Here is a 14,777-nt window from a genome sequence, read left to right as displayed (position 1 = left end):
AGTGTAACTCTTGCTTCTGTGGTTTGATTTTTCATTTGATAAAAGTTTCAAGATAACTGAAATATACACTGATTTAGAAAGCGTGTGTTATTTGGAAATGTGCTTTCATGTCATGGGTATTTTTCCTAAGTTTTTGAATTTTCTGTTTGGATAGATAAAGTTCATTGGATTGTAGTAGATATGAAACTTGAAACTCCTACAGTCTCTATCAACTAGAACGTCATATGTTTTAGGCAAATGTAGAAGTACTCCCATAGATAATGAAGGCTTATGTCACTGTGTTGCAAACTCAGTCATACATTATAGACTGGAATTTTAAATGAGTTTGTAAGTTTGAACATCTCTACAGCTTCCTGAGGATGGGAAGTGAAGAAGGTGATGTTGGTCTCTTCCCTCTGGTATCCAGGATGCACGGGAATGGGTCATCCCACCACAGGAGGTTTAGACTGGACATCAGGAAGCATTTCTTTACTGAGGGAGTTGTTAAACAGTGGAGCAGGCTTCCTAGGAAAGTGGTTGATGCCCTAAGCCTGTCAGTACATGAGAGGCATTTAGACAATGCCCTTAATAATTTACTTTAACTTCTGGTCAGTCCTGAATTTGTCAGGTAGTTGGGCTAGATGATCACTGTACATTTTTTCCATCTGAAATAGTCCTATCCTATCCCATCCCATCCCATCCCATCCCATCCCATCCCATCCCATCTCATCCCATCCTTTCCTATTTATTTAATCCTCCTGATTTTGCTGGATTTGCCATGTAGACAGTCATTTCCATTTGCTGCATGAACAGCCCGCCTACCTGGAGCTGACCATTACAGAGCACATCTGCCATGATCTGCAGCCTGCCCTTGTAGCAGTCCTGTGAAGCATCACATCCCTGTGTATTCCTAGATTTTACATTCCACCATTTCCATATGTACAGAGTATGTAATAATCATGTAGATTCTTGTTTTTTACTACCAATGCTAAATTGTGGATTTTACTGCCACTGGAAAACTTAGGGTTACTAAGAAAACTATTCCAAGGCCAGAAACTACAGTAAATATTGTGATCATTCACAGTTATATTCCAAGCTACTTTTATGTCTTTTGAAACATTTTGTGTCTCATAGTTACATGAGGTAGATGCTTGTAGGTTGGTTTTCATTGAATATAAATCTTAGTTTTTCTGTAAGTAAACACCTTTTGTGTCACAATTTCTGTTAAATGCCTTTTTTTCTACATCCCCATAAGAACTTTTTGAAAATAATTATTAGTAGTCTAGAACGTATAGTAACAACCTTTTTCAAATTTTCTATTTCTGTAAGCATAAAAAAACAAGTGGCAGTAGAGAGAGAAAAATTTCAAGATGCTGACTTAGCTGAACCAGTTTCATCAGTAGTCTGGGATAAAAATTGACCACATTTTTGAGATCAGTGTGGAAAATTTCCCAAGTGCCACTTACTGAGTTTGCATTAATAAAAAATAAAGCTTAATAGAATTCAAAATTAACTGCTGCATTGAGTTCGTGCTACCTATGCATGTTGTGTTAGTGTCTCTGAATTAAAAATGTGATTGATCTCATGGTGCAAAGCTGATAGATAAATTTTATTGGTGGTAAAACTGCAAGGGATTCTGGCACCAAGTGTTATCATTCAGTAGATTATCTCAGAGTAGGGTATATGTATTTGTGGACACAACAGCTTTGTTCAATTAAAATGAAAGTGATCCTGGCTCTTTTAAATGATCTATATGATTAGCTGAGATACTTGGAAATCATACAAACATGTGTATCAGCTGATGGAAAGAAATTTTTTTACAGTACAATACCTCTTTCTCTTGTTGAAGACATCTTCTGCCAAAACCTCTTTTCTGAAGTGGTGGCTATGGAAAGCTGGAATTTCATTTTCTGTGGCCTAGGGAATCTCATCAGTCTTGAAGACAAAACAGTAACGGGCCATTTTGGGTCCCTAGGCAATAAATTTCATCATCATTTGATTCCCTGCAGAATTTATTAATATGCAATAATGTAACTTTTCCCCTACTGTTCCTCTGAATTTTTGCCCCCTGGACACTAAAAAAGGACTATAGGAGATGAAGTAAAGTGTTTTGATTGTCTTTTTCAGAATATGAGGGTGCGGACAGTGAGAGGACAAGATTACTATTCTAAAACAGGAGCAAAATTCCATGGAAAAATGGAACAAAAATTTATTCTTGTTGACTGTAAGAAAGTCATATATGGTTCTTACAGGTAAGATCAATCACTGAAATGCTTGTAGCAAACTTGTCATCTCATTACTACTGCTATAGCAAATTTAGGGGGTTTGTATTTGTAAAAATTATTCTAGGGAATCACATGGGTAAATTTGATTATGTTTCCTGTATTAACAAGTTTTCATAAATACTTATTACTAACTGGCTTAAGAGATCCTCTGTTCATTTTTCACAAATCAGAAATAAAGGTGTAGGTTGTGCTACAGCTGGAGAAAAAAAAGTAATCCTGATTTGTCTTACGTTATCTCAATTATTCTTGTTTAACATTTACTCCAGAAAAGTGAGTATCAAAATTATTTCATAAGCTATCTTAGATAGTCCCTCCATGTAGTAATCTTCTAAAGCTAACATTAGAAACTGATTCTGTGGCTCTCTAGTATATGATGGTCAAATTCAAACTTGCCCATGTCTCTCTATATGTTTGGTTGAGTTTCTGTGTTCTGTTTTCCTTTGTATTTCTGGTGTATGTGTGCAAAACAGGCTGAAGAACTTACAGCCTTGCAGAGCTGGAAAAAACCTAAATTAAAGCGGAGGCAGTCTTAACTCACACATTATTAAATATTTCCTTCTCTTTATGCTACACTTTCGTGCTTTTCCCAAGTGAGTTAGATTCTGCCAGCATAGTGCCTGGGTTCCAGATCCACAACCACTGCCTTTCATATTTCCACTACTGTAAGCTTTTGAAAATCTGATCTTTTATTTCCTCCAAGACTCAGCCAGCCCCAAATTCAGACTTGACATGTATAAATGGTAGTGAGGTAAGTAACAAGTTCATAAATTACTGAGTAAGAGACTGCAGGGAGAGCCTGCATGCTTTGACATCTAAACACAGTGTCATAGTGTGTGAGAATGAGATAGGTTTTGTCATTCCAATTTGGAAAACAGCACTGCTTGTACACCTTGCACCACAGGGCTGGAGTCATCAATTTCTCTAGAAATTAGGCCTTCTTTGTAAAAGAATCTAGTGATTTGTAACAGGAAAAACAAGTCTTTCTGAACTCTGTCACTGAACTCAATTTAAGGTTCAGGGGTTTTTTCAAATGTTATATGTTATTATTAATTGTGAGAAGTAATAGGGGAAAAAAACACAGCATGATTTGATTTTGTCTTGATGCACGATAACTTCTGGAAAAATACAAAGAGAGCAAAAAAACTTAATCAGTAACCTTTTTTATGAACAAAACTAACCTATTTTCTAACACCTAGAAAACAATGCAAGTAAATAATTAATATTTCATTTTTCCATTAAAATAGGATTTCAAAACAAATTTTTTCTTTATTGTAACCTACAAATAGTGGTTTTTATTCCATGATATTAGTCTTGTGCAGCATCCTTAATGTACATGTTAATTGATTTTGTTTCATTTTGTAGCTGTAAATTAATTATAGCTACTTATCTTTGAGCATGTATTCAGTCTTCTACAGCAGAAAAGAGAAAAAAAATTATCAAAGCATTTTCATTGCAATTGAAAGAACTTTTCATATCCAATGCAGTGTGCATATTAGAAAATGTAAACTTTTTTCAAATTCTTAGATGCATTTTTTTTAAATGTTTAAAGTGAAGTACATTCAAAATTGCTGAAGCAGTCCTGCATGTTATCTCAGATGTATTTTTTTCAAGCATAATCACACAGTAACATTCTCTGACTGATGAGTCAATACAGTGGATATAGGTTAGTCCTGCCATAGACTTTGTAGAAGTGATTTTTTTCCATTAGATATTTGTACTTTACTGTTTGGCATTTGTGAATCCTTTTTTAGAATACTTTTTGTAAGGGCAGTTATAAGGGTAATTATAGACTCATTTCTGCTTCCACTGGAATCAATGGAAAATCTCCATCTGAATTTACCTGGTGTTAGATGAGACCTTCTGAGTCCAAATTATGTGAATCATGTCCTCAACTTATTAATTTAGACGGTATTTTTACAAACCCAAAGTTTGTATAAAAACTTTCTTATCAAGAAAGATTAGTGTAATACTTTAGCTCAAAAGAACTCTATCTAACAGTTATTTGTTCTTCTTTCAGCTTTATGTGGTCATTTGAAAAAACCAACCTCAGTATGGTTCAAGTTATCACAGGACAGCTTGTGGAATCCTTTGATGAAGAGTTCAGGACACTGTATGCCCGTTCTTCTGTTCCTAGCTCATTTGCCCCAGAATTGGTGCGGGTAAACAGTCACAAAACACTCTGGGATAATGATACATACCAACATTCAGTGTCTTCCTTGGCTTCAGTTTCTAGCCAAAGAAACCTTTTTGGTAGGCAAGACAATATTCTCAAGATAGATCCTGTTTGGAAATCTCGTGGAAGATATGCAGTAAACGAAATAGATAATTATGTCTTGAGAAATCAAGCCTATAATAAGCAACCATTTAATCCAGGTTTTAATGTTCAAAATCCACTCCAGCAGTATCAGCCTAGTGAAAAAAATGAGCACTGGAAAAGACATAGTTATGCTGGGGAGAAGCCAGAGAGGACACCTTACCTATTGCTCAACAGGGCTATTAACAGAGCAAACAATCAACCAAATACTTGGAAAATGCCATCTGATAGCCTTAGTATTGTGTCATCATTACAAGGAGGATATGCAAATAACTACAGTATTCCCCAGCAGAGTTTTGCTGATCAGTTCTCGCGACCAAAGGTAAATCTTGCGGAGAGAAATTCAATTGTGCGGAGGTCTTTTAATGGGACAGATAATCATATCCGCCATCTGCAGCAGAGGATGCCGACCCTGGAGCACACAACAAAATCATTCCTACGGAACTGGCGAATAAAGTCCTATTTGAATGATCAGACAGATTATCCAGTAGAGTCAAATGGGTCAGCCTTGGGTGACAGATATGATAGCTATGACGCACCTGAAAATATTAAAGCTCATGCACTGTACTCTCATTCTCGCTTGCGATCATCATTGGTGTTTCAGCCTACTTTACCGGAACAGCAGGAAGTAAGCAGCTGTGCAAGTTCTTCAAATTCTACTATAATTGGGTCAGAGGGAAGTGCAACACCTAAAGGGACATCTAACCATGCTCCAAGTGTGGAAAATGGGACAGGTCATATTTCAGAGGAGCTTAGCACACACTTTCCTCTTAAATCAGAGGCAGCAAAAGCCCACAGAATTCAGAGTGCAGACACCACAAAACCTAGTGTGAATTCAAGTGCAGCTGGTGACTCATCACTGTATTTGTATACAACACTGTGTACAGACAAACATGCAGAAAATTTGAAGAGCCTTCAAAATGAAAATATGCTCAAAAGGAGAAGTTTTCCCATGTTTAATTCCAAGTCCATACTGGATCCTGGTACCAACAAACATGCATCCAATTATGTTTACAGCACATTGACTAGGAATAGACTTAAGCAGCCAATTAGTCCAAAACTTCCAGAAGACATGCTGAAGAGTGCTAAAAGTTTGCATAGTGTGACCAACCACTCACCACAGGAGGAAAAGGACCTGAAAGGAGAGCTAAAGAGCCCAACTACCAGCAAGGCAGTCTCCATGGCAGCTCTCACTGAAACTAGCAGGGAGGAGTCTAGTAAGGATGGCACATCGAAGAAGGAAAGTAAGAGTTCCCCAAGTTTTCTGAAGAAAGGATCCCAGAAACTGCGGTCACTTCTTAATCTCACACCAGACAAGAAGGAGAACTTGTCAAAAAACAAAGGTCCTGCCTTTTACAGAATGTGTAGTAGTTCTGACACATTGGTTTCTGAAGATGAGAATCAAAAACCAAAGATTTCTGAAAATAAAACAGATTCCTCCCCAAGGAGAAAAAGAAATTCATCATCAAATTCTCAAGGTAGTTTGAACAGAAGTAAAGAAGATGTCACCAGCAGTCCAACAAAGTCTCCAAAGTCTCCAAAGTCACCAAAGTCACCAAAATCTCCAAAACCTCCATCTGATGAGGGCACTAAAAAATGTCCTCTCTTGTGCCCCCTTGAAAGTAAGTTCATAGAAACTGCAGGAGATCCATCTACTCCAAGATTTAATACAGAACAGATTCAGTATCAAGATGCAAAGGAAATCTCCACAAATGCTACTTCAGAAAGTGCTCCTGTTTCTGCTCTCCAAAGAGCAAGTTCAGTGACACCACAGCTGACAAGCTCAAAGCACCAAGAAGAGCTGAGATCTCGTTTGAGTGAAAGACGTGTTTATAGTCGCTTTGAGCCATTCTGTAAGATAGAAAATGCCAGCCAACCTGCAGGAAATGCAGCCAACAGCAGTTCACATCTATCAGATATCAAAAGCAAGACCTTAGCGAATAATTATGGCAGGAGTAATCATATGGTCAGCTACAGCTCTACTGCTTACCACCCATTGCAGCCTAATGAAAACAAGCTGAGAGGATTTATGCAGAAGTTTGGGAACTTCCTACACAAAAACAAGTAACCTTATAATTTTGTTAATTGTATTGAAACGCAGCACAACTTGCAAAGCTGGACGTAATCTTAACTGGACAAAGACTCTGGCTAACTTTTGTAGAGTTTACTTGGATTTCTTCTTGGGTCTAGGACATTGGAATGAATGTACATATTTTTAAAAATAATTATTCCAGAATTGTTGTACTTAAATCTTTACAGAAATTCTGTGTCCAGAAGATGTCTCAAGGAAGTTGTCTATAGTGTTGATATTGTAAGATTAATTTTATACGTTTTCCTTGTGAAGAAAATACATACTAGCTTACTGTAAGATTAATAAACATGGGGTGAAAGAGATGGGGGATGTTTTTAAACTTCAGATAATACTGTTTCCAAAGATTTTCCCTTCAAGAATAGGATAGCACTAGGAATAGTAAATAATATTTTTTCAGCATTTATGTACACTTTCAAATGGTAAACACAAATGTTAATGCATTGCATATTACTTATCTTTAATTTTTGGAAACCTATTTTAGGTTTCATCCTGTTAAAAATTTGCCCCGTAGTATCTATTGAACTGTTTGGGCAGCAGATGGATCTATCTTACTTTATTGAGTTTTTGTGTAACATGATATCTTTCTGAAGTATTTGGCATACAGATTTGAAAGTTACCTTAATCTGACTTTTCACGGACTTGTTTACATGGTTAAACTAGTGTGAATGTAGAATGAACATTAAAAAACTATTTATAAAAAGGTGCCTTGAACATAACCTACAGCTAGTTTAAATTTAAATGGGTTAATTACATTTGTACAGCATGCCAGTATTCTGTAATGTCTTTGTTAAAAAAGCTTTTTTATTACATTTTTCTATTTGGTGTGTTAAAAAAAATTCTGTGGACTTCCATTTCTCAGGTAAGTTTTTGAGTTTCACATCCAACAGTCTGTTTTAAATGTTGCCAGATATTTTTGCAACTATGGCTTTAATGACCTTATGTCAGGATGGCTATTACAAGCCCATGAGGAATTAGGCAGCTAAAAATGAGATTTGTAAAAATCACCACATCAAAGAATAAGCCACCTTTCCTAAGACAAAAAAGTATCAGTGAAGGGTGATAGTAGAAAGTGTTAAACTTCATTGTAGGGCTTGAGGCACCTAACTGCAGTCAAAGGGACACATTTGGTTTATCTGAACCTCTGCATCATACAAAAAATCTCAATAATAACAGGTTAGTGCTTAAAAAAACACAGGTGTGGTGATATGTTTGGGCAGCAGCATGGCATCCACTTCTCATCTGCAGTGCACAACCAGAACATTCAACTGGCTTACCCTGTGCTGGGTCTGAAGTTTGTGTCCTAGAAGGACTCCATAACTGTTTAGCTGTAAGGTACTCTGTGACAGTTTTGTTCCAAATTCAGATTTTTTTTGGAATTTCACTGCTAAAAGCTTAGAATTTTTACACAGATCTTTGTGTTTCAGGACAGAGTTTTAGGAGAAAACTTTAGTCTTTGATCTGAAAGATCCCACAGTATTCTGTGGAGGAATTCACCATGAAGGTCTTAGCATCATTCTTTAAAAAGAAATACCAAAAATGCAAAAATACAAAAGGCAAAAATTAAGTTCATTTGTCCTATCTGCCCGTGGCCCTGGGAATAGATTTTAAATGTAAATCTACTTCTCACTGAGAACCTGCTCTGGTTCCTGTGAAGTCACTGTAGTTACTGTCAGTGATTTCAGCGAAGCAGTGTCAGCTTTTTATGCAAGCTCTTTCTGAGGCAACTTTATTAGGGCTCATGCATCAGCAGTAACTGTTTCATTGTAGAGATGCTAATTATTAATATGACTGACAAAGACTTGCAACCCAATCCTCTGCTGAAAGTTTAGGGCTCTTCTTTACCTGTGATCACAAAAGATTGTTTAAATTTAATGATGAGCACTTTGTTCATTCCTTGATGAAATGCCATAGTATTTTTCCCAAACAAACATTTATATTCTATCCCAACAGAGGCAACATGTTCAGACCCAAGATAAGGAGTGTCTTAGTTTACAAGGCATGTTTTCAGCATAGGCACAATGTACTTCCACAGCAGACAACAGCAATGCCATACTGTGCTTTTTAAAATACTTAATAATTTTTAGCCAGTTGAACATTTGTCCAGGGTAGCACCTGAATTGAAGTCCAGTTGGTGCTAAAAATGAGGGGATTAGTTTTAGAAGGATCTTTAGTTTTCCTTCATACTCTAATGATCTCTGACTTAGGCTTGTAAGCTTATATTTGGGAAGGAAATGAGAGAGAGAGAGAGAGAGAGAGAGAGAACAAGGTCTTGGGGAAACTTTAGAAGTGACAGTGTTTTCCATATTGTGATAAGCTTTGGAAAATCTGTACTCATGCAATTTCGAAATATTTTACTGTGTTTTTCAAAGTAGATTGCTAATTAAAGAGTCCCGATAAGAGAGATACTTAATTTGCCAAGTCATCTGTGTTTGCAGATACATACTGCTGTTTTTTACCTGCATGGAAGATTAAGAACCTTCACTGAAGAGCCTGCCCACAGATTTGATAGTGCAAAAAAAAATCTCTGTAGAACTAGCTTTTTTTTTCATTTTCTGATACCTTCTCAGAGTTCCCACATAGGAATGGTTTGCACTGTGGCTTGATTCGAGGTTAATTGAAATGAATTCCACAGACTTCAGGGGAAGTAGGATCAGACACTTAATGTACTGACATCACTATTTTAGGAATGTTACAAGACCCAGTGCTGCGTGGGGAGCATAAGACTCTGCTTGATGCCATGGGAAGACCAGCTTAATGCCCTGCCTGCAGCTACAGCTTTGAAGGTTGGAAAGCACACTGGAGAAGTCCACAGATGCTGCAAGGACCAAGTGTTGATTTGTTCCCTCCAGACCCTGTGTTAGTGGGAAAATGCTCACCCAGTGCTGTCTGATTCGCCTCACATCTCCATGGGAACCCGATTGTCCATAAAATAAAAAAAAATACAGGGGCAAAAAAATCCTTATATCAGTAGTGAAAAAGAATGTGCAGGTTTATAGAGGGAAAAATTGGAGTTTGTATTTTTAAACTTCTTTTTCTCAAAACTTTTCTTGGTGTTTCTGCCTTTCCAAAGAGATGCACTTTACTCAGTGTGTGCTAAATCTGCATTGCACGTTGCAAGTTTTACAACCCACACACACCCAATGCACTCCCAGTTTTGTAAGGCTGTGGATTAATAGATGTTGCCATGCATGATTGTCTTTTGGCCACATGGCTTGGGAGTTGTGAAATCCATAAGAAATGTCATCCGCATTAAATAGAACTCCATTAGCACTCTCACGCATCTCTGAGGGCAGTTCTGTGAAAGCTGGTCAGAGTTAGGCGGTGCTGAGCGTGGCCCTCAGGAGCACTGTTGGGAGCAAAGGGCAGTGCAGCTGGGAAATACAGGCTCCTCATACAGTGCTCATTCAATTTGTGTCATAAATGAAAACTACCCTTACATACAGTCATAATATACAGCGAATAAATGGCTTCATTTCTTCAGCCTCTCAGATTGCAGAATTGTTGGTTGTTCTCTTATTAATGACCTTGCACTGCCCTCCTTATTCATGCTAACACAAACTAGATATGAAGAAAGATTATAAATCAAGAAAAAGTGAGTTTTCAGCTGTCTAATAAGTGAGGATAGCAGTATTTGTTACAAACCTTGAGAAAAACAAAAAGCTTATTAGGCACTAGATGTTTGTGTATAGGTGAAAAATTACTATTCAAAGACAACAACTGTTTGATCATTTTTCAGCTTTGTGAAATGTATTAAAAAATGTTATGGTGTATAAGACATCATAAAAAATACCAAAATGTGTTGCAGGACAGTGTAAAAATAAAATCTGAATTGACTCTACTAAGCTGTATGATAAACACATATGTTTTTTCATTTGTAGCATTATGTGGGGTAAGCTGTACAATCAACAAGTAGTTTTGCAGCTGTGTAATGCAGAGAAATCGGTAAGGTTACCATGGTAGTTAGTGCAATTTATTCCCCATATCAATGTTGTATTGCACAGTACAGTACTCAGGGGTTTTTTAGTTTGTTTTCGTTTAAGTGAGGAGAGTTAGAGCAACATAAAGCTGAAATAGTTCATGGGTAATTGAAGCATGTTCCTCCAATTTTGTCTTTGCTTGCATAAGTACCTATTCCATTAGCACCCCAGTGACAATAGAGGAGGCTGCAATGCTCTAAAGGCTGTCTTGCCATTTCATTCTTTATTTCGGAGGTGCTTACAGGTAGATGTCTGGGTACCTTTATATAGGGTCTGAAGTCTTTCCTAATTTTCAGCTCTAAGAGTTACAGTTAGGTCTGCAATTTTCAAATTTCGCATGATGCCAAACATGTTGAATGTTCTGAGAATGCTTTTCTGTACTCAGACAGCATGGAAGAAAACATTTGTTCTTGGAGAGCTCAGAACAGGACTCCTTTTCTGTTAAGCAAAGCTGGTAGAGTTTTGCTTTTGTGATGCTGACTAATTAAAACTTGTGCTGCAGACCCTTCACCAGCTCTCTTGCCCTTCTCTGGACACTCTCCAGCACCTCAGTGTCCCTGTAGTGAGGGGCCCAGAACTGAACACAGTGTTTAAAGAGTGACCTCACCAGTGCCAAGCACATGGGGACAATCCCTGCCCTACCACACTTGCTGATGCAGATCCCTCTGCAGAACCTTCCTACCCTCCAGCAGATCAACACTGCCCTTGGTGTCATCTGCAAACTGACTGAGGGTCCACATTGTTTCCTCATGCACATCATCAATAAAGATGCTAAGCAGGCCTCACACTGAGCCCTTGGGAACACCATTGTGCTGACTGCCAATGGGAATCAATTCCATTCACCAACAGACCATACAGCCAGTTTTTTACTCAGTGAACAGTGCACCCATCCAAGCCATGAGCCATGATCCAGTTTCTCCAGGAGAATGCTGTGGGAAATGGTGTCCCTGGCACCAGATCAGAGGGAACAGGCCTCCTCTGCTCCTTGTAGATTGACATCACATTTGTCAACTTCCAGTCACCTGGGATTCTCCCAGTTGAGCAGGACTGCTGGTAAATGGAAGGGGCTCGGTGAGCACTTCTGCCAACTCCCTCAGTACCCTTGGGTAGATGCAATCCAGCCCCACAGATGTGTGTGTTTAAGTACAGTATCAGGTATTTCACCATTTCCCCTTGGATTATGGATATTGTTTCATTCTGCTCCTTGTCCCTGCCTTCCAACTTGGGGCTGGTACCCAGAGAACAGCAGGTCTTACTAGTAAAGACTGAAGCAAAGAAGGCATTAAGTACCTCAGCATTCCCTTCATCCTTTGTGACTGTGTTTCCCCCGCCATATCCAAGAAAGGATGGAGGTTCTCCTCAACCGTCCTGTTGCTGATGTGATGATGGAAGGCTTTTTTATTGTCTTCTCTGGCAGTGGCCACGTTAAGTTCCAGATGAGCTTTGGCCCTTCTAATTTTCTCCCTGCAGAGCCTCACAATATCCTGAGTTGCTTGTCCCTTCTTCCAAAAGACATAAATAATTTTATTTTATATATATATATATTTGTGGATTTTTTCAAAATACCTTTCTATTTCTGGAGGACAATCTGGTTTGCTAAAAATTAATTGGCATCCCTTCAGAAGAAGCTTCTGTGGAGGCTGCACATCTTTCTTTCACCATATGTGTTAAAATATCTAAAAATTCAATGGTTAAGTGCAAAAGATAGTTGGAGGGAAAACTAATTTCTGATGCGTGGGCTGTGATATGTGCTTGTTTTGATAGTGTTGTTTCCATATGTAAATACAGCTGGGAGAAAAATCGCTTCTTTTCTCTCCAGAAGACACAGAATTTATGCCAGTTGAAGTGGAAATATTGGAAAGAGCACCAGTGACAAAATTTTATTGTGTTTGAGAAGTGAATGCAACTAATTAATTAGCATTCAAACACTGGACTCCTACATGTCTATTGTACATTGGTTCTTGCCTCATTTAGCAATCAACTCAAAATTCAGACTGATCATCTACAGCTTCCCAAGCTCTTGAATATTACTCTGCAGAACTATTCCAATGAGGCATTAAAAACATTCTTACATTTTTAAACTAGGCCATCCCAGAATAAAGCATACCAGGCATATGTGTTTTGTTAGATTTTGGTATTAAAACTCTCAGTGCAATCCTAGCTGATGTACTGTGGGTAATTGTTGACTATGTACTTCTGTTGTTTTGTTTGAGTTATGTCTAATTTTGACACATGGCAACACCACATTTAGACATCATGTCTGATATATTTCTTTTAAATGTCACACATGCTGGTGTGAAAATATTATTCTGATTTCAGCGTTTAGATCAATCTTCTTTAAGGCAGTGTGTGGATCTGTGATGATCAATAAGATTTCAAAATTATTACATTGAATTTCTAAAAAAGCAAAAAGAGACAGAACTAAAAAGCATTTGCATGTATCTTCACACACAGCAAAGGAAACAAAATCAGAAGATGAAATTGTGAGTGAATATTTACGATGTTTCACCAGTTGAAATTTTACCGGTTGAAAAGGAAAGCTAGTGCACCAGCATGGCAGGAAGCATAATAATTGGTTGCTCTTTGATTAAAAAAAATCTGAAAGACACTAATCTAGATGATGCAAAAGAAGCATGAGGGATGCTACAAATACAAAAGATCCAGAATGGATTTTCCTGGGTAATTTTGGGGTGTGGAGAGCATGGGAAAGGAATTCTATCAAGTTGGTTTCAATACTGGCAGATGTAAAGGACTGTGCTGGTTCCATTTAAAACTACTTGATATGTAAAACCTTTTTTCCTAAGATGGAATTCCTGGATTACATAGCAGCTATGTTATGACTATACTGTGTATGTACAAATACAAACCAAAATTTGCCTTGAAATAATTTATTACATTTATTTTTTACCAAATAAAATGTTTCTTTTAAAGCTCAGCTCATTTCTATTTTCATTTTTTCGCTGGCTCATACTGTTACTAACAGTTCTCATTTCGAAATTTTAAACATATTTTTAAAAATGCCAACATCAGAAATGTTGAGTGAAATGTTACAAATCTCAAAACTGCTTTGTAGTAGCATCACTGTTTGCAGAACTGCTGCACATTCTATGGGACCAAGACCACACACAAACCACAGTGAAAGGACCAAATCCAACATCACTAAAATAAAATATCTGGAATAAAATATTGGTATAATATAATGAAAGTAAGTGGGATCAAAAATGCAGGGGGATAAGGTCCACAGTGTTAGTATCCCAGGTTTGCTTTCAGAGCCTTCTCTCACTACTTGCTGTGATATTTTGGGTTTGTTTGCCTTCCTGTTAATTCTACCTTGCTAGTAATGTCAGGTTCAATAGTGTTTTTTCCTCCTATCTCTGCCTTAATTTCCTCTTCCCTATTTAAATTAAACATCCTTCAGAAAATCTGTTTGCCTATCTCTTCCATTGTACTTGCTACTGAAAAAATTTCCAGCACCTGCCTTGTGAGAATTAGCTTCTGACAATTCCATGCATGAGTTGTACCATGGGACAGCTCATAAGAAATTGATTTTAATCCTGAATATTTGCTCAGTGCCTGTGAAAAAACAGTAGAAAAAAATAGTAGCCTTTCCAAACAGCTTATGGTCTATATTTAGACTTAATGGAGGAAGGTAATGAAGAGAAAGAGAGGAAGTTTGCACTTTTTCAGTTACAAAAGGTTGTAGAACCTTGAGGTGATTTACCTCATACGAAGACTTTGATGGTTGGGGTTGTGGCGTGGTTTCTGCAGGCACCCATGCACATACCTGTGTGCATAATACTGAACCTCCTGCTTACAGGAACTCCTGCTTACAGGAACTCCTACTTACATTGTAATTTAAGTAAAACTCATCGTGGTTCATTGAGTTCAAGTCTTTTCTCAGTGCCCACACACAAAAGTCATTTTAATAATTGCTACCTCATCTCCTTTGCTTCATTTTCCTCACTTAGGACAAACATAAACTTACCCTGCCAGCAATTCTTGTATGCAGCATTTCAGCCTCACTAAGTTAATATATAAAAAACAAAACCCCTTTCATTTTTGAGACATATCAATTGGATTGAAAAGAAAGGTATGCCTATATCCTAATGAGGACAAGTTTGATGAATGTA

At 37.6% G+C, this 14,777-nt stretch overlaps 1 protein-coding gene across 1 annotated transcript in view; it reads left to right on the top strand.

Moving 5' to 3' along the window:
* Positions 1 to 6,824, top strand: part of FAM83B (family with sequence similarity 83 member B) — a 49,837-nt gene extending 43,013 nt beyond the window's left edge. The window contains exons 4-5 of the mRNA XM_033055561.1: positions 2,107 to 2,231; positions 4,282 to 6,824. Of these exons, the coding sequence (XP_032911452.1) occupies positions 2,107 to 2,231; positions 4,282 to 6,646 (2,490 nt within the window). The 3' untranslated portion in view covers positions 6,647 to 6,824. The remainder of the gene's footprint in view (positions 1 to 2,106; positions 2,232 to 4,281) is intronic.
* The last annotated feature ends 7,953 nt before the right edge of the window (positions 6,825 to 14,777 follow it).

This window comes from Catharus ustulatus, chromosome 3, assembly GCF_009819885.2.
Source record: "Catharus ustulatus isolate bCatUst1 chromosome 3, bCatUst1.pri.v2, whole genome shotgun sequence".
In the NCBI taxonomy this organism is placed as follows: Eukaryota; Metazoa; Chordata; class Aves; order Passeriformes; family Turdidae; genus Catharus; species Catharus ustulatus.
This window is presented reverse-complemented; position numbering and strand designations above follow the sequence as displayed.